The following is a 20959-nucleotide window of genomic DNA, read 5'->3' on the forward strand; positions in this document are numbered from 1 at the left end:
CAGCACGTACACCTACTATATTTACTTGGATAATAAAACGTTTGTTTATAGTCCATCCTTTATCCTTTGTCCATCGTTAGACACGTACCGCAGTGTTGAAAGGAAACATACAAATGCATACATTATGTTTTCGAAATAAGGTAAACGCTGTCGAGAGAAATAAGTATTATATCTATGTAGTATTTAATGTAGCCTTTAAACTGAGCACATACACTATTGAAGAATTCCGCATCTATTTTGGAGTATAATTATTAGTTAATAGCGATCAAAAGAATGTACCCAATGTACTGTGTACCGCACAATATGTACGGTATGCCTAACCTCACAACCATAGGCTATACCTAAGAATATAATCATTATTTAAATAGGCCTATGCATTATTCTTTATTATTCAGTTATTTATTACTATTTTGGGGGATTCTATCGCAAGGATGCCTCTCCAATATGACGCAATAATCTAATCATATACAAAGCCTGTTCTGCGGGACAAATGGGATAGTTGAAGACTAAATGCAAATACAAGCATGGCGTCCATGAGGATCGTTCAAGAATGGGGATATTTACTTCCTCTGCTGAAACAGACTATACAGGTAGAAACGACGTTAAGATCTGAAATACACCTTAGATTTATTGTGCACATTACCTAAATCCGCTTGTTACGTCGTGACGTGTTTCCGGGTCCAACGTTAGCTGAGGCGCTGTCTTCGAAATGCCGAAATAATAATAATAATTAATTATATTTATATAGCGCTTTTCCGAGGCTCAAATACCCTGACAATATGGAGAAAACGGGAAAGTGCTGTGTCCCTTGTTGTATGAATAGATCCGAGTCTAAAAAACGATTAAACTGTCATTCTACCGCTGTAGTTCACAGGTACTCTGGTGCGGGGAATTTCTGGTTTGGACTCGGAAATGGCTAAACGTCACTTTTGACGTCAGACTTAACAAGCGTCTGTTCTTGTTTTTTTTCATATATCTACCAGAAATCTGACCATTTAACTATTTATATCCCCCTTCAGGAACAGGAAGCACGTGGACATGATGAAGATGAGGGCGAGGATGATACACCTGTGTACCTGGATGCCACTCCCACCATGCAGTTCCGATACTCCTGTGGACAGAACTACATCCAGTGCCTCACCACCCACTCAGGCCATAGTGGTGCCCAGGTGGTGGGCTTCCAGTGGGGGCACACGATGCCCTCTCATCGGGTGAGTATTGGGTCCGCTGTAGAGACCCATCTCTTTAGGCTTCACATTAACTATCCCTCCTAAGACCTCTTCATCCCCTCTACCCCCCTGTACAGTTTCTCTACTGTAATAAAATATATTTTTTAAAAAGAAAGGAATGATGATGATGGTGGTGATGATGGTGATGATGATGGTGGTGATGGTGATGATGATGATGGTGGTGATGGTGATGATGATGATGGTGGTGGTGATGACGGTGGTGATGGTGATGCTCGAGTGGAATCAATACAATAACCCTCCTCCCTCCTCCTCCTCTCAGATGCAAGTGTGGAAGGAGAACGTGCGAGGAGAGATGCGCCAGAGCCTCAGCCTGCCCCTGGACAGAGGCTACAGGGTGGGGCAGCTGGTGTCTGTCCCCAGCCAGAGGGTCTTGGTGGGGGTGTGTAACGACCTCTCTCTGCGGGTGTTCTCGGACCCCACGCAGGGCATGAAGGTCCTGTTCCGGGCGGACTGCCTGGGCTCCGTGCTCTGTATGCACTACTGTACAGAGACAGGGCAGCTGCTGACAGGCGGCATGGGGATCATCACCTTCTGGGGCTTCTGGCCCACTCTGCAGGTGCCATAGAGATACACTCTCTCTCTCTCTCTCTCTCTCTCTCTCTCTCTCTCTCTCTCTCTCTCTCTCTCTCTCTCTCTCTCTCTCTCTCTCTCTCTCTCTCTCTCTCTCTCTCTCTCTCTCTCTCTATATATATATATATATATATATATAAATACACATTTGTAGTCATATTCAACTGTCTTAGACGCTCGATCGCTCTCACATATTCATTTTTTCCCCAGTATTCACTCATCTTTCTTCTCTTGCCACTGCAGACCCAGCTTGGCATAATCAGGGTGTTGGATTGGCACTGCAGCTCTCTGCAGAGGAACACCACCATCAGTGGTCTGGTGACAGAGAGGCAGACGTCCACTCTCTACGCTCTCTGCAACCGCGGCATCAAGAGCTTTGATTTTGAGGGGAGGAAAGAGTACAGGGCTTTCAAGGGCCGTGGTCAGGGTACCCTGCGTTGTGTGTCACCTGACTGGGTGAAGCGGTACCTCTTTACCGGGGATGCGACAGGCTGTGTGCAGGTACGGAGGAGAAGAGAAAAAAGACAAACAATGAATGTGTCTCAATGTGTTTCAAAGGCTTTTCGTAATTATGTAGCCAGCTTCAAGTATGGTCATCTTCACACCCACTACAGGTAAGTTTTCACACCCACTCCAGATAAGTTGCGTGCTGAATCTTCAGGGATTGTAACACCTAGTCCTATTAAGCAATCTGAATTTGGGTTTTGCAATGTTGTATTCTCAGCTCTCATTTAAAAAACGTCTCTAATGCCTCCCAAAAAAACGTGTGAACCTTCATCGTAAAAGTGAATAGAAATGAATAGAAACCTAAGCAAAGTGTAGTTGTTATTGTCTATCTCTCTCTCTCTCTCTCTCTCTCTCTCTCTCAGGTGTGGAGCACAGACACAAGGAGCCTGCTGCAGGAGTTTAGGGCCCACATGCACCGCGTCTCCGCTCTCCTCCTCAGACCCAGCACCCACACCCTGCTCACCTCCTCCCCGGACGGCTGGGTGAAGGAGTGGAGCTGCAGTGGGGACCTGCTCCTCAAGCTCTTCCTGGACGACCCCGGCGGGGTGAGGAACCTCTGGCCTCTGGGTGAACACCACATCCTCTGCCACTCCCCCTCCTCCTTCACCGTATGGAAGCTCCAGAACCTCTATCGGACATTCAACGAGCCCGGCTGTGAGATGCAGCTGCTGAGGCGGGTGGAGGGCGGTGGGGGAGGAGGCAGGGCGGCCCAGCTCCTGGCCGTGTCCCGGGAGGACGGCATAGCCCGGCTGATCTCCCCTGCCAGCGGGGAGCTGCTCCTCCTCTCCTGGCCTTTCCTCCTGCTGGACCAGGCCCTGGGCTTCGCCTACGACCCTCGGCGGAAGGAGCTGTTTGTGGCCAGCGGCGCTCCGGAGGTCCTGGTGCTGGACATGGCCCTCTGCCCCTGTCCGGCCAAGCGGGTCCTCCGGACCTCCAGGAACCAGGACCAGGATGACGGTGTGATGTGTCTGGAGGCGGTGATGCTGGAACCCCCCCTGCCCTGCCTGGTGTTCAGCGGGCACAGTAGCGGGAAGCTCCAGCTGCTCTCCCCGCTCCGGCTGCGCTGCCCAGTGTGGAAGGCCCACGGCGGGGCGATCTTGCACATGAGCAGCCTGTCCGGACCCAGGCCACAGCTCTGCTGCTACGGGTCCGACAAGCAGCTGAGTGTGTGGGAGGTGGTGGTGGTGGTGGAGGCGTGGGGGGGGCGGGGCCACGTGGAGGTGGCACCACTGGCCCGGGTCAGCCGGTCCTCGGGTCTGGTTCTCTCCAGGCTCCTCTCCGGCCTAGTAGTGTTCGCTGTCTCCCCCGACTACAGTCTCCTCCTTTTCTCCTTACCCGGCGGAGGGTGTCTGAGGATGGAGAGGAACCCCCCGACCACCATCTCCTGCCTGGACGTCTGCGCCGCCCTGGGGTTGGTGGCGGTGTCCGGCCCCGATGGCATGGTGGAGGTCTGGGAGACCAGGGGCACCCAGCTGGCCGAGATCCGCCTGGGCGAGCCGGTGAGCCAGGTATGCTTCGCTAACGCCCGCGGGGACCTGCTAGCCTGCTTTGGAGGCAGCATGTGCATCATCTGGGGCCTGCGGTACCTGCCCGCCAGGCTGCTGAAGCAGGTCCTGGACCTGGCCCCTACGGACGACATCCTGGAGGATCCTACTCCGTTTCTACCCCGCTCACAGAGCTGCTATGATATCTGTGAGGTGCCGAGGGTGTTCCTGAAGCCTGGCCAGGCCACGCCAGAGCTGGATGAAGCCCCAGCTGAAGCCAGCATTGTGAAGCCAGACACAGGAAGTACAAACATACAGGAAGTTGTGCGATACATGGATAGGAAGAGGAAGTCTCTGTCACGGGCCCAGACCCTACCTATTATAAAAGGAGATCATCCGGGTGAGTGAATCCTCACTTCCAGACAGACTGTATGGTAAATAGAGTATGGTCAATCTTAAAACATTTCAAAATATTATTAAACCTCTTTTGCTGAAAACCCTATTTTCCTAATATCCACTTAAAAAGACCCAAACTAAACTGCTCATGACATTAGAAATATGACCATGACATGCAGAAGCTTTGAAGTGGTTGTGGATATGCTCAGATCACACTGTAGTTCAGATCACTGTAGCTCAGATCACACTGTGGTTCAGATCACACTGAACTGGAAAACATTTCTCCAACACAGGTTCCTGGTCTTCCACTCTCCCACTGGTTAAAACCGTGGAGGAACAACGACATGCGAATCCAGAGAACGAGCCAATGGAAGGCGCAGGAGACTGGGAGAAGACTCCAACCCTGTTAGAGCCTCTTCACCTGGACGTGCCTCTTCTCAATTGGCCCGTGGCCCCAGATGGATTCCTCCCTAACTCAATCCTGCGTAACTGGAAACCAGGGCAGAAGCCACCTAAGCCTGGGAAGCCGGCGGAGGCCAAAGCCCTTGGGAGGACAGACGAAGAGCCGGAGGACGACCCCCTGCTCACCATGATCATGGCTATGGCCAAAGCAGCCAGACTCGACAAACTCAAGGCCAAGCCGGTCGACACCCCAGTAGAGTATGAACCAGAAGGGGGGCAAGAGGAGGAGGAGGAGGAAGAGGAGGACGACGGCTTGAAAGACGTGCTCAAACGTATCGCTGACAGCCTGTGGCTGGTCCAGAAACCTGACGTTGACCTGGATAACGTGATGGAAGCCCTGATGTTGACCATGGACGGAATGGACTGTGATGTGTACGGCAACTGTGCCGAGGCCCTTTTGAGCCTGTTCCAGACCTACCCCATCCCCCCAGCGATGATGCAGGGCCTCGCCTTACGCCTCCTCCAGCACACCAAAAAGGGGAACCCGCACTGGAAACGTCTGGGGGGTATGAAGAACCTGGACCAGCTAGACCTGCTGGGGGAAAAAGACCTACAAATGCTGGCAGAGGTTCTGCTGGATCCATCGGGGGACCTCAGGAACATGGCCAAGTACATCCTGACCCGGGTGTACAGCATCCAGAACAAGACCACGCTGCTGGAGCGATTGCAGTTAGATGATGAAGCCAAGCAGTGAGTTTTTCAGCTATGTTGAAAGTAATTTCATATGTTACAGTACAATTAGAAGTGGTTTTCATATGTTCATTCCAGCTGACCTGCACATGCTGTATGTATTCTTCTATCTTACATCTAATATCATGCTATCTAAGATATGATGTATACATTATCAAATCATTATCATTGTTAAAGGAGCACAGTCTAATACTGAGCTACTGAGATGCTAACCCGCGGACTCTGGTTGACGCGCCGTGCGTTCTAGTTTGATGTGTGCTGTTGGTTATACACGATCCGTAGTCATTGGTTTGCTGCATAATAAACCTTTATTGCGTTCCTAAGTGCCATCAATGGCTTAATCATTGGTACAAAACACTAACAACAACAAACTCAGCGCCCTTGCGGTCAAACCTATTTGCCCTTCCGGGGTCAACACCTGACGATAACAACATGTACTACCTTATATACACCTGCCTCAGGTATTGTGACAGCGCCACCCCATGCCCACACAGTGAATTACAACACATATCACAGGACCATATATGGCTCCTACAATCATTATCAAAACACTTTATTAGGAACACTATACTAATACTGGGTAGGGCCTCCCTTTGCTCTCAAAACAGCCTCAATTCTCTGTGGCACTGATTCCACAAGATGTTGGAAACATTCCTTAGCGTTTGTTGTTATTCCCCCCTCCACCCGTTTCCTCCAACCACAGACAGAAGCTCCGTAACCTGCTGGACAGAAGACTGACTGAAGATCTGCTGCTGAAAACATCTAGCGTGACTCCCAAACCTACGAAGGCTGTCAGAAGGCTGTCCAAACAAATGACCCCAAGGGAACCAAGTATGGATTATTTAGTCAACCGGAGTAGTGTCCTTTCTAATCTCAAAATCAAATTCAGATTCTACACCATTTAATTTAATAATTCAGTTCAGTGCAGGGAATTACTTTGATATGCAAGTCCTTCCATAGAAATGAAAGACTCTTTCTCCCTCCTTTACTCGTGTCTGTGGGCTTCAATTTGCTTTCCATTAATTAAGTGTACTGCGCACCACAACGTTTGAAATATTCCAGCACAGAGATGGAGGGCAAGTCTCCGGAATAAATGATAAATACAATTACCATACACTTACAGAGACCACACAGTAGTACTTACAAGAGCAGACACACCTAGAAGTGACAACCCCTCACACTCAAACTCTGTCTGCCCCCCCACCTCCCCCCAGGAACCTTTGTGGAGTTTACAGCGAAGGCTCCAGACACTGCAAGCCCACAGCAAGGTAACTATAACCCCAATGGCTGTTGGGGGCTTGATTGACAGGACATGCATGCCATATGTGACACGGTCTGGTGAAAAGGTCTGCATGTCTGCAATTCACAAGTTGCGCAAATGACCAAAAAGCTTCTTCTTAAAAAAAAAAAGGTTTTCCATTTGTTAAGTGTTGAAGAGCCGACTCGATATAACAAACAACAGTTTTAGGATCACTAATCGGATCTCTAATTAGTGAATTCATTGTCTCGTCGTCGTAGGCTACCAAGTAAGTGATACATGGCTTGTAAACAAACGCACGTTTTAGGGTGTGTGCAAAAGCAAGGACTGTGTGATCATCTAATTTTGTCATTTTTAGCATGTTGATGTTCTATCAGCATGTTGTGATGTGCTAAACATGCAGTTAGATGTTCATAGCGATGTTCCTTCTTAGCTGCTAGTTACTAGCAGTTGTTTTGATTCAGAGCTTCTCCGGTATTTGGTTTGAGGTGTACCAACATTCAAATAAGCCTGCAAAATGCCCGCAAAATGCAAAGCACTGTTTGGATGACAAGCGTCATTGGGTCCTCCTTTACCCAGGGAACTTTGCTCTCTGGTCACTCACTACCCAATCAGAGTTCTCTTCTCTGGGGCAGTGCTGCAAGAAGCGTTGGCAGATGGAAAAAATGGGGAGGCAAATGCTGATTTTCTGCCCCAATTAGTAATCATCACTGTTTCAAGGAGATGTTGTGGCTTGGAGGCGTTGTTGTTGAATGGCTTCTATTTGAGCATGTCAGGATGTGCAGTATATGCAGTACTCAGTATCATTCATGAGATCTTGATCTCAGTATCATTAAAATTCTCTGTCTCTCTTTGTCTATCTCTCTCCTTATCTCTCTCTGTCACCAGATCATATGTGGACTCCTGACGCACCCCTTATGAAATCCCAGGGACGCACCCAGGAACCCTCTCCCTCAGAGAACAGAGAAGACCGGATCCCAAGTCCGCCGCGCGACGACTCCCAGCCACAGACTTCAAGGAGAAAATCCCTGGGACGCACCCAGGAACCCTCTCCCTCAAACAGAGAAGACCGGATCGCAAGCCCGCCGCGTGACGACTCCCAGCCACCCCCCCGTTCACGGAAGAAATTACGCAAATTCTCCTTGGCGCAAGCCAAGCAGGGCCACTTCACCGGGATCCCTGAAGAGGTCCACATCGACCCCACGCTCATAGAGGTCTATAAGAAGGTGAAGTCCAAGCCACTCTTGGGAGGCCGCCCCAGTGACTCTGGGACCAGCTCTCTCAGCAGGGAGGCCAGTGTGGTTCAGCTCCCACCTGCCACCCAACACTTGAGTGTCCAACACTTGAGTGTCCACAGAGTGGAGCCCATCAAGGGCCAGTGGGACCGCAACTGGAGGGAGAGCCTGAACAAGCTGATCTCTGTCTACGGCATCCGCTCCCCACGGGCCTTCAGACGGCATCACCCCCTGGCTGTTTCTGAAGCCTCCCCAGGCCTCCCCTCCACCCGGCCCCTTCTCAAGGCCTCCCCAGGTCTCCCCTCCACCCGGCCCCTTCTCAAGGCCTCCCCAGGCCTCCCCTCCACCCGGCCTTTTCTCAAGGCCTCCCAAGGCCTCCCCTCCACCCGGCCCCTTCTCAAGGCCTCCCCAGGCTTCCCCTCCACCCTGCCCCTTCTCAAGGCCTCCCCAGGCCTCCCCTCCACCCTGCCCCTTCTCAAGGCCTCCCCAGGCCTTCCCTCCACCCTGCCCCTTCTCAAGGCCTCCGAAGGCCTCCCCTCCCCTCATTAGCTTATTTCACAAAACGTTCATTATCTTTTATTTTATTGTCATAGGCCTCCCCTCCTCTTCTGAAGGCCTCCCCAGGCCTCCCCTCCACCCCGCCTCTTCTCAAGGCCTCCCCAGGCCTCCCCTCCACCCTGCCCCTTCCTGAGGCCTTCCAACGCCTTCCCTGCACCCTGCCTCTTCTCAAGCACACAGAGGAGGTCCAGAGACATTGTTTATTATAAATATAGTCTCAAGCTCTTGCCAGGAGATTAAAAGAGGCACTTACAGTGACCTGTCTTCCTCTTCTGAATCAGATGATGAAGAAAAAGGAGGCTGGAGAAAAAGTGGTCAGGATATGTTTTGGAGAACACTTACTATGGTAAATCTTATAAAATCTTAAACCTAAATCTTAACCCACTTGCAGATTAACCGTCTTATTTCTGTTAAGCTATTACTTAACAATATTGAGAGTCTGGTAGAGAGATCGGTACTCACTAAAGCACGGTCGCAGGAAAGGCCTAGATGGGATGATGGCAGCCTAGCTTCCTCCCCTACAACACAGATGAAAGCGGAAAGCGTGGAAATGACTTTGTGCATCCCCCCTTGTGCTGGTGACCACCCGTTCCTCTGGCGAGGACGGTCGAGAAGAGGAAGACTGTAGAAGATGAACATATTAGAAAAAATATGAATGACAATAAAAGAAAAGATAATGAACGTTTTGTGAAATAAGCTAATAGGTAGGATATTGTAGTATTCCGTGTAAAGATCTTGCTGTGAGATAAAAGGAGAGGCACTTACTGTAGAAACGGTGTACAGGTCTGAGTCCCTCGAATCATCCGATCCATCCACAGACAGGGGGCTTGGTGGAGGTGAGAGCCAGGGTTTCCGTTAGAAAAATTTGCCGTCGGACATCGTGTCCGGGAAGAATTCGATTTACCGGACAAACGTGATATATTCCGGTCATCATATTAAAATATAATAAAAAATTTTTTTTTCAAAATCATATTTCTTTTTTTCAAATCTAATATAGCTGTTTGTCGCGGTGATTACTGTTGTGTAGCGGCCTATATATGCCATTTAATGTCTATTTCTCATCCGATACGATTAGATGCGAGCTATATAATATATAATAATATAACACGATTTGACGCATGCGTGCTATGCCATGCGTCAAATCCAGCGCTGAACGGGCGCCTCACTGGGAACTGAACAGACAGCATCGATCAATGAACGGACTCCACATTACGTTAACTGAAGTTTGTTAAATTGTTTGGGATTAATGTGAGTTTTCTATTTTCTCTTTCCAGTTTTACCCTTTTTTTTTAAATCAATAAAACAACGTCATTTCTATAACCAGGTCTCGCTGGTTGGGAAGGCATTTCGTTTAGCTCGGGAGTATGACAATGGGGAGAACATAACTGTTTATTGAGAAACAATTGATAGGCAGTCTGGGATACGTATATAAAGAAATACCACAATGTCTAGATGTATAACATTTTATTGAACAGTAACAGTGCAAGCATGTAGGCTTCTGGCGTGACACGGCTAGCCTAATTTCCGTTCATATGCCTTTTATCAGATAAAATAAAATAGAATAAAACTCTTTGAAAATAAATAGGCTTTAAATTAATTTGCAATGCGTATAGGCTAATTTCCGTTCGATGTTACAGCCTAGGCTATGCCTTTTCTCAGATAGATAGGGGATAGCCCTGTAAGCTCATACGGGTCTGTATGTCGTCCTGAAGACCGGCTGTTAGATCATATCGCTGAAGTTTGTGTCCATCTTAGTGTAAATGTTGTCCGTTTTGTTTGTTATCCTTGTTATTGTGCGATAAAGTTAAAGCGCTCCGCTTCGGGACACCATTTTCAGCTGAGCACCAAACACACACACACACACACACTCGTGTAACACTGCCCGAGAGAGAAGGACCCGCCCCCTTTAATTAGCCTATAGCCTATAGGCTAACTAAAGGGGGCGGGTCCTTCTCTCTCGGGCAGTGTTCTGTGTGTGTGTTTGGTGCTCAGCTGAAAATGGTTAGAGGGAATTATTTTCACCGGACATTTATGTCCGACGAGTTTTCAACTTGTCGGACTTCCACTAATTTTACCGGACAAAGACCGGGAATTGCCGGTTAACGGAAACCCTGGGTGAGACCTCTTCTTCTTCCTCCTCTACAACCAGTGGTCTAGCAAGCTGCACCAGTGGTCAAGGGGGCCACATAAATGTAAATAGTCCAGTTAGCAGATCTCAAGTAAAGAGGTCAAAAAACCACAACAAACCAAGGCTGTAGTAAATTGATAAAGCATTTATTATCATTAATATGTTACATATTTAAACATGACTTCCATAATTCATATTTCTCTCTCCCTTACGATGCCGCACATGCAGCCAGCCTGCTATCACGAGACACTCTCGCAAGGTTAACATTCAATGTTATCTATCGCAAAAGTTACAGATTGGCCACCATCTGTTAAAACAATATATCAATATAACTGTATTTATAACAACATCAAATCATGTGAAACATATTTTAACAGAATAAAAATGAAAGAGAGAGCAACAGATTTGTTAACAACAACAACAAAAAACCCGGTACAGTAACAATAACAAATGCCGTTTTGAAGCATTTTTGTAGCAGAAATGGTTGACCCAGTAGGAGTCGAAAACACAGTGGTACATTGCCATGGTTGACAACACAGATATGGCGGAAAAGGCTTCACAGCACAAACAAGACACACACACACACACACACACACTCTGCTTCACACTTCCCCGGATCTTTTGTAACACTGTATAATCCATTACTCACTCTCAATCGAGGTGTGTTTCTATACATTATTCATAGGTTCCATAGAAGGTGTGACAGGAAAGGGACACACGCATGCGCACGCAGGCACACACACACAAACACACAAAAACCCACGCACACACACAGACACCTACTCCTGTCCACCGTTACAACATCTTGTCAACTGATTGGCATTTCTCTTTAGGTGAAGGACCACAACACAGTTAGCTATAGACAGACAAGTCCTGTTTTGCATACGTGACAACGTATGTGTAGTTGTTCCACATTTATTGCAACAGAGGTGTTTGAAAGACATCCGGTTATGAGTTCTACAATGAGGCAGTATAACACAGGAGCTTCTCATGTTGATGCGGTAAACTACCTTTGGTTTAGTTCCAATTCATTATTATATGTAATCCATCAACTGTTAGTACAGATGACTAAAACCAATTATTACCAGAATGTGGAGCATAAATCATAGATATTGTTAAGTGTATATGAGAAAAACACAGGAACCTTGGGTATGCTAGATGTAACCCTGACATTTACCACGGTAATAACTTGTATAGTAAATATAGCTCGTAGAGCTGTCATTGACTCGCTGAGCAGTTACGATTTTTCAAACGACAAATTCCTTCACCCCATCAAATACAATCATGCAATAAGGACATGGGTGCATAGATATTCTCCGGAAACTTCCAGAGAAATGATCTGACTGAATGTGTGGATTCGTACGACAGGTCTAAGGGTGCAGACATCACAGTAAGCTTATATACCTGTACAGGCAACAAACAATCCCCTTAGCCACACTGAAACACTTCCAACATCTCAACTGAGTACACATCGACTGCACGGTCTCACATGCTAACATTACACATAGCCACATGCTATCTGCCCTGCCTAAACACTGCATACATCATTGTCACGACACCAACAACAGACATACCGTAGTGAACCAATGAGGATGCCTTAAAACCTTGCTCCTGATGTGTGTGTGTGTGTGTGTGTGTGTGTGCAGGGGGGGGGGGGGGGGTTGTATGGCTGATGTGGATGCTCTCGCCTTTCACACGCATAATTTTCCAGTTCGAGGTTCCAGAGATACAGATACAACAGATATTTTTTTTAATCCTAGCCTCAAAATAATCCCAAGTAGCATCACCATTCGAGTGGCAAGCCAAAGTCTCCCATATCCTCTGGACAGTTGGAGTTCTCATGAACTCAGGGAGTGAATACACCTGGACCCAGATCGTCACCTCCTGTCCTCCGTGTCCAGTCATTCCAGTTACTACCAGGGGTCTGCTTTTATCCCCAAAGGGGCCAGGACAGGCTCCCTTCCTGACGGGCCATCCCAGGACGGGGATGTGTGATTCGGGGGGGTGGTCTGAGGTGGGTGGTTGGGGGGGTTATACCTGGCTCTGGAGCCAGTTCCGGGGGTCCAGTTTGGCCCTCAAGTTCCTGAGGCTGCGTCGGGCCGAGGAGGGGCGTGAGAAGGGCGTGGTGCCGTCCGACGAGGACTCGGGGCTGTGGCTGCCCTCGCTGGAGCTGTTACTGGAGGTGGAGCTGGAGCAGGACAGGGTGGTCAGGGGGACCCGGGATGGGGCCGGGATGGGGGCCAGGTAGGAGGAGGAGGAGGGGGGCTGGCAGACGCACTGTAACACCCCCCCGCCGCCGTACCCCCGGCCTCGGAGGGTGCTGAGCTTGGCGTCCAGGGAGAGGGTGCGCGGGCGGAAGCGGGAGGAGACGGGGGACAGGGACAGGGACACCGAGGGGGGCTCGGCCCAGCCGTGGTGGGGGCGGTGGCGGGAGCAGGGGCTGGTGCTGCAGGGGCTGTCGCTGTCCGAGGTCAGGCTGGCGTCCGAGGAGAGCATGCCGGGCTGGGGGTGGTGGTGGTGGAGGTGGTGGTGGTAGTGGGGCTGGGGGTGGTTGAGGCAGCGTGGGCTCATGGGGCTGCGAGGGGGGCGGTGGGGGGTACGGGGGCTGTGGCTAGAGAGGCGGGCGGTACGCGACCCCCCCGAGGTCTCCTCGAACAGGGACATCCAGGGGGGCGTGGTGCCCGACAGGCTCCTCAGCTCCAACTCCTGCATCCGCCGCGCCAGGATGTCCGTCACCGTGCCGATCGTGTCGTCAGAGGTGTCAATAACTGGAGGGGAGGAAACAGGAGACTGTCGTTAGGAGACTGTAGACTGCATACGGGGTTAGAGGTGGCCTAGTGGACTGTGGATAGTGAGTTGGACTGGTGATGGTGATGGTGGTGGTGGTCATGAGTTCAAATCCCACCTGGGAACACCACCGCTAGTGTGCCCTTGAGTAAGGCACTTAGCACTTAAGTTATTCCAGGTAACTTAATTGTAAGTCGCTTTGGACAAAAGTGTCTGCTATCAGTGTCCAGCCAGACAACATAACTCAATTAAGTCTAGACTAGTATTTCTCTCCCCCACCCCCCCTTCTTAACTGTCCCTCCGAAGACCTCTTTATCCCCAATACTCCCCTTTACAGTTTCTCTATTGTAAAAAAAAAAAAAAAAAAAAAAACTTAATTCTCCTTCTTCTAGCATTATGACTGCCAATGGCCCCTGGCCCTAACATAGATTACTTTTTCTCACGATGACAGTTGGATGGATGATTCACTTACTTGAGACAAATGTATGTGTTGTAAGTCGCTTTGGATAAAGGTGTCTGGCTAAGTGCCAAAAATGTAAATGTAAATCTAAATGTAAATGTCATTCCATGCCATGCATTACAATGAGCTTGTCGAGGTGGGGTGTGTCAGCCTCACATCCGCCCTCCCCATTGGGTAGGAGGAGGCACATTGACCTGAGAGGGGGGGCGGTTGCGTGTGTGTGAGGTCAGAGGTCAGATGACCACCCTGCTGTTACATCACCTGTCGTTGTAATAGGACGAGAGAAGAGCACGGATCTCTGCCGACACGGCATTGTCCTGCAGCAGGAGGCCCTCACAGGAGGGGGAGGCGAGGGGGGCTGTTACCGACCAGGGGAGGGGGAGGGGGGAGGGGGGGGCAACCAAAGAGGCAGGAGTGGAGGTGGGGGGTGGGGGTAGGGTTGGAGGTGATGGAAGGGGCCAATATGATGTGTATTGATTGATGGGGAGGGTGAAACAAATTTGAGGGCAATTATGTGAATGCAAGGTATGACGTGACGTGCAGAAAATAGGGGATAAAAAATAAGTTCCGTTCCATATTAATGACGATTCACCCGGGTGGGGTAAAGCAAAGGAAGGGGGAGGCGGGGGTGGAGGTGGAGGGTTGTTTGGTGGAAAAATTAAAGAAATGAATAATGGATGGCGAGAAATGAGAGTGGTGGTGGGAAGAAAGGCAAGACAGAAGAGTTGAAGGACACACAAGGAGAGGGGGGAAAAGAGACAGAGAGAGAGAGAGAGAGAAGGAGAAAGTCGTGAGTCAGCAATTCCATCCGCGGTAAAGAGCAGAGAGAGGTTGGTCAGTTTCAGGTGACAGGTCTGCTAGTGAGGTAAGGAGGTCATAGGTCAAGTGGAGACACAGTATCTCATGCGGAGGGACGGACAGTACGGTACACACACCGCTGTTAAGACATAGAGACAGAGGCATGCAGTTACTGAGAGGACTGGGGGGGGGGGACAATTTCCTCTGGATTTAGGATTCGATGCGTCTTTCAAGCCTGATATCTCACCCTGACCCTACTGTGTGTGTCGGACACTTACCACATGACTTAAAAGTAAAAAGGGACATTTTGTCTTTTTAACTCCCCTCAAGTATTTGTAGTTATGTAGAGGTATTTTTATAGTGTGGCAAGCTTCGAGGTCTGTCTTACCCATTTCATGGTATAAGGAACCCTGCTTCGACGTGACCAGAGCCGGTTTCCGTGGCGACGGCAGCTCGATTTTCATCAAGTCGTCACAGCACTGCTTCCACTGGCCTGCGGGCGAGAAGGAAGCAGTCAAGGGCTGAGAGTAGGAAAAAAAATCCATGAAAGCACTACTACTACTACTAGGTTGAAGTGTATTAGAGGGTGAAATGAATGTGTGACGTCGTCGTGCCTGGATGAACACACAACACACACTCACTCATATCGTAGAAGTGTTGCCAGAAGGCCTCCATCCAGCGGTGTGTGTCCTCGCGGCTGTCGGCGGCGAGGGTGTGTGTGACGTCCTCCCCTCCGTACTGGTTACTGATGCAGATGCTCTGACCCTTACTGCTCTGACCCTTCTCCGACGCGCGTATCCTCGTCTCCTGAAAACCCAACCGGGAGCCCGTTGAATTCAGCGATATGTTCAAAAATAAACTGAATCTATTGAACCATATACATAAAGGTATTCATGTCAACTAACAGTGCTTGGATATTTCTCATTCCATGCATTACAATGAGCCGGTCCTCCCATTTCTACCTCCACCAGCCTCCCCTGCTGTCAATTCAGTCTGTTGACAAACCACTACGTCAATGCCATCCTCTCTGTCATTGCCATCCCATCCATGTAAAAAACGCGCTGCAATGCCTTGAACCACCAGTAGGGGTCAGTAGCGCACCATTGAATCGCCCCACCCAGTGCGTCTGGGTTCACCTTCAACATAGCTGGTGACTATGCAGGATCCCATGGATCTGATTTACACATGTCACCCTAAAGGCAGAGCTGTGTGCTCTAGCTCTGGGCCAGGGGTCAGGGGTCAGGGTTCAGGGGTCGTCATGACTGGATGAGTCACAGAGGAAAGACAACAAGGCCCACAGGGATCAACGATGACACAGAGGATGTACTGTAGAAGAAGATGATGAAGTGTCTGTTCTTGACCTCAGCGGAAAACTGGGAGTATGAGAAAACGTCTGCTCTGAGGACACAGCTCTGTCTCTCTGCTGTCTCAGTCTGTCTCTATGATCTGAAGATGGATCGTGTTAAAGTGTCCTTATTGCTGTAATGCAGATCTGTATCTGTTTTATATGGATTAAACACATGAAAAGCTATGAAATATTAGAATTAATCAGAAGGCCCCATATTGTTTTGCAATACTTTTGTGTTTCATTGTGTGTTTATGTAAATGTTTCCAGACACTGACCTTGTTAATAGCGATGGTAAAAGCTGGCTCAACTTTAGCTTCCATATCTTCTTGCTGGAGGTAACAGAAAAGGTTTGTCCCTTTGAGGACACCGTAGACATTCGTCCAACCCTGAGAGTCACCTTCCACCTGCTGCGACAGTCAGGGAGTGGAGGAGGTTGATGAACGAGTGAGGGGACAGAGAGGGAAAGAAGGAAATAACTAAATGGAAAGGAACAACAAAGAAAGACTGAAACACACAGACACACACACAGACTCACACACACACACACACACACACACACACACACACACACACACAAACACACACACACACACACACACACACACACACACACTCACACACACACACACACACAGTCTCACCTTGACCTTCAAACAGCCGCTCATCATCTGCTTGGTCATACAGTGTGGCTGAGAAGCCAGACGACAACACATGTTGCCATAGAGAGGCAGCCAGTAGGAACACTCCTCTATGGGGAGAGAGAGAGAGGGAGGGAGAGAGGGAGGGAGGGAGGGAGGGAGGGAGGGGAGACAATGAGTACCACTACACACACACAGACACACACACACACACACACACACACAGACACACAGACACACAGACACACAGACACACACACACACACACACACACACGCGTAAAACGACCTCACGTAAAAAAGGCTCACAGCTGCAGGTAAAGTCGTGAACAGCCCCCATCAAACTTTATGGCGGCCTTAAGGAGTGTAGTGAACACAAGCAGCCCACGTCTGGTCCCGCCCTCCATCCCCCACCATAGACCTCATCATTAACAGCTTTACACAGCAGTCAATCTGCTGGGGAACATTTTATGGCTGCAACCTTGGCCATGACGGGCTGTCAAATACCTGCCGAGAGTGAGAGGGATGGAGGGAAGGTGGAGAGATGGAAGGAGAGAGAGAGAGAGAGAGAGAGAGAGGGAGGGATGGAGAGGGAGAGAGCCACAGAGAGGGGTGTAGAGAGAGAGAGAGGGAGGTATAGAGAGAGAGAGGGAGGGAGGTATAGAGAGGGGGAAACAGAGAGAGAGAGAGAGAGAGGGGGAGACAGACAGAGAGAGAGGGGGGGAGACAGACAGAGAGAGAGAGAGAGAGAGAGAGACAGAGAGAGAGAGAGAGAGAGAGAGGGGGGGGAGACAGACAGAGAGAGAGAGAGACAGAGAGAGAGAGAGAGAGAGAGAGAGAGAGAGAGAGAGAGAGAGAGAGACTGCCACTCACCGTTGCCTGAGATGGTGAGGTCGTGTGTGCGGAAGCTGTCCTGGACGTGTGAGAGGGAGAGGGTGGTATGGGCCAGGAGGTGGTACTTAGGTCCCCTGTGAACACAAGAGAGGGACTGGTGAGGTGTGTGACAGTGTGTGTCTTTGTACCACATGTGTGTATCATTTATATTTAAGCGTGAATGTATCAATTTGTGAATTTGTGTATTGTTGTATAATAACTGTATGTATAGAGTGTGTGTGTATGTGTTAATAACTAAACTGTGTGCATGTGTGCGTGTGTGTACAGTACGCATGTGTGTTTGTGTGTGTGTGTGAACAGTGTGCGAGTGTGTGTGTGTGTGTACATGTACAGTACTGTGTGTGTGTGTGTGTGTGTGTGTGTGTGTACACATGCAGTACTGAATGTGTGTGTGTGTGTGTGTGTGTGTGTACGTGTACAGTATGAGTGTGTGCGTCTGTGTGTGCATATGAGCCTGCATCCATGCATGCATGCATGCGTGTGTACAATAAGCCCAGTACTCACGGTACTGCGGGTGAAGGCAGCTGCAGCGGCGCTCCTCCTCCGTTACTGACGGGGCTGCAGGCCCCCGGTTCCATGGCCGCCCGCAGCTTCTTCCCCGTGGAGCGTCCCAGGGAGCTGCTCAGTTTGCTGGCTAGTTTCCTGGGCGTGCTGCCTGACGAGAAGTCCTCCTCCGAGCAGCAGCTGTACAACTCCACACGCAGCTCGAACCCCGGGCTGGCCTCACTACTGCAACACAGGACATAGATAATAATAATAATAATAAATAAGAATACATTAGACTTATATAGCGCTTTTCTAGACACTCAAAGACACTTTACAAACTGAAAAGATTGAGCAGTAATAATAAAAGAAACAACAAATAAATAAAAGAAAGTATAAGGGGTCTAATTCATTTTTAGATGACTAAATCTAAGTCTAAGTGTCTTATTGGACAATCTACTCTGTATACTGCAATTACACCTAGATTTCGGGTGGAGAAGCGGCGAACAAGCAACGCCAGCGTCCTTTCTAAACCCTCTCTCTACCCCTAGATAGACATACATGGACATACACACAGTTATACATCAACACACACAGTTACATCTCCATATAAAAAGGCACAGTGAGCTATATGTGACAGTAGCTGGTGAAAGCGGCAACCGACCATGTGTTCTGACTTTTATTCAGAAAAATGTAAATAAATGTCAATTTTAACGTTGTTGAAAATCAATGACACACTCGCTAGTCAAATAGAGTAGAGCTAGTGGGGATTACTCAACGAATCCATTGCATTGCAATGTTTTGGCTTGACTAGCGCGTGTGTGTCATTGATTTTCAACAGCGTTCAAAATTCATTTACATTTTTCCCCAGAATAAGAGTCATAAAAAAAGTTACATTTTGATCGGTTGCCAACTTGTTCCCGGCTTTCACCAGCTGCTGTTACATATTTTACGCTCAAAGACAGATTAAATCAGTACATCAGTATCAGTGTACACAACACGACCTGACAGAACGGTGTGTGTTTACAAGATTACGAGAGAAAACACAGGTGCGGGGAAAAAACGAGGAAGACTTACAAGACGATGGTGTTGTCAAAGCAGATGTCCGTGAGCGTCCGGTCCACCATCACCATGTCTGTGTCAAAGATCTCCCCCCCCAGCTGCAGCAGACAGAACACTGCACACCGGTGTAACTCTGAGAGAGAGAGAGAGAGAGAGAGAGAGAGAGAGAGAGAGAGAGAGAGAGAGAGAGAGAGTCAGGGAGAGGTGGGGGGGGGGAGAGACAGACAGACAGGGGGGGAGAGAGAGAGGGGGGGGAGAGGGAGAGAGAGAGAGTCAGGGAGAGGGGGGGAGGGAGAGACAGAAAGACAGGGGGGAGAGAGAGAGAGATGGACAGACAGACAGGGGGGGGAGAGAGAGAGAGAAAGAGAGAGAGAGGGACAGACAGACAGGGGGGAGAGAGAGAGAGAGAGAGAGAGAGAGAGAGAGAGAGAGAGAGAGAGAGAGAGAGAGAGAGATGCACAGAGAGATGTGGGGGAAAAAAGGTGTGAGTGTGTGAGAAACAGCATATGGCAGACATCTGACTGGGTTTACACAGATTTCCCTGCTTGAGAACTCCTCAGCTGCAGCACCTGCATCCATTTATAACAGTCTGGAGAGTAGAGGAAGAGAGAGAGAAGTAGCAGAGAGGAGAGGAGGAGGGGAGGAAGAGAGGAGGGGAGGAAGAGAGGAGGAGTGGAGGAGAGGAGCTGTTTGATTTGGACAACGTGCAGTGTGAAGAGTCTGCTACCGTTTGCTGCCTTCTTCAGTGGATTCTTCCAGACAGACAATCATAGAAACCTGTAGAAGTGTGTGTGTGTGTGTGTGTGTGTGTGTGTGTGTGTGTGTGTGTGTGTGTGCGTGTGTGTGCATGTGTGCGTGTGTGTGTTCAGCATCATTGTTATTGTGTGTGAGCGTGTTAAATTATCATTTTAAACTAAATCTGGTCGGGCATGTGAGAGTGTGTGAGAGAAGCGCGCGCACACACACACACACACACACACACCCCCCGCCCATTCCTCTCAGGTTTCATTATATAGCCACACTGTGCTTAACGACCTTGACTAATCACCTCATTACGCTCCATCAGGAGTCCTCTACCTGTCTCCGGGGCTCGTTAATGTACGCAGGTCATGCAGATTAATTTATCCGGTTGCCAGGGGGACGGAATAGGGGAGGGTGGGGAGGGGGTAGGGGAGGGTGGGGAGGGGGAGGGAATAGGGGAGGGAGGGGGAGGGGGAGGGGGAGGGGGGTAGAGTTCACTAACGACCAGGGTGGATTACCATCTTCACGTTATCGTGCATTTTATGATAAGGAGGTAACCCCCGCCCCCACCCCCTCCCCACCCACCTCCACCCCCGGGTTCCCACACTCACACATCAAGCCTAATCCTACTGACTGAGATCAATGCGTCTTCAAAACAGAAGAACCATTTTTCAATCAGAACCCTGTTGTGAAGGAGTCCAGACCAGAACCAGACCTCACGGTGTCAGGGAGACTCTGCTACTGTACAGACAGACGATGATATGAAGATGAAAGCAGTACTGGTCCATCACAACCACTCACCTAACCAGACCCAGACCCCGACGGAGGCTGGTGGAGGTAGAAATCAAGAGGAAGGAGGCTCGTTGTAAACGAGTGTGTTTGATACCGTTCCTCATCCCGCTTCTATGCAGCCTCCGTCCGTCACAGAGCCAAAGACTCAGCCTCCGTCCTCCGATTCCGACCTCCACCAGCCTCCACAGATGTCAGACCCCCGGACCCCCAAGCCTCCGGGGGCTGCCGTTACCGTTACTGTTACCGTCTCCGAGCCAAAGACAACCGCACCACAGGACTAGAGGTCTGCGCAGCAGGTTTCTGTGCCAAAGGCCTTCCCATAATCATACCCATCCCAAGTCGCATACCGGCAAACTCGGCTGTCGGAATGTCGGGGGAATTCAGAGAATATTCTAGTTCTACGCTGAATGTTCTGTTCT

The 20959-nt window shown here is 49.5% G+C and overlaps 2 protein-coding genes across 2 annotated transcripts in view; one reads left to right on the top strand and one right to left on the bottom strand.

Moving 5' to 3' along the window:
- lysmd3 (LysM, putative peptidoglycan-binding, domain containing 3) overlaps nucleotides 1-20959 on the top strand; it is a 341091-nt gene that overhangs the window by 17773 nt on the left and 302359 nt on the right. The window lies entirely within an intron of this gene.
- rtkna (rhotekin a) overlaps nucleotides 12570-20959 on the bottom strand; it is a gene marked incomplete at both ends in the record, with an annotated part of 69019 nt that continues 60629 nt past the window's right edge. Inside the window, 8 exons of the mRNA XM_080530802.1 lie at nucleotides 12570-13306; nucleotides 14972-15076; nucleotides 15225-15390; nucleotides 16207-16338; nucleotides 16573-16679; nucleotides 17442-17536; nucleotides 17967-18191; nucleotides 19023-19140. Of these exons, the coding sequence (XP_080386928.1) occupies nucleotides 12570-13306; nucleotides 14972-15076; nucleotides 15225-15390; nucleotides 16207-16338; nucleotides 16573-16679; nucleotides 17442-17536; nucleotides 17967-18191; nucleotides 19023-19140 (1685 nt within the window). The remainder of the gene's footprint in view (nucleotides 13307-14971; nucleotides 15077-15224; nucleotides 15391-16206; nucleotides 16339-16572; nucleotides 16680-17441; nucleotides 17537-17966; nucleotides 18192-19022; nucleotides 19141-20959) is intronic.

Source organism: Nansenia antarctica (genome assembly GCF_963989245.1).
Source record: "Nansenia antarctica genome assembly, chromosome: 5".
NCBI classification, from domain to species: Eukaryota; Metazoa; Chordata; class Actinopteri; order Argentiniformes; family Microstomatidae; genus Nansenia; species Nansenia antarctica.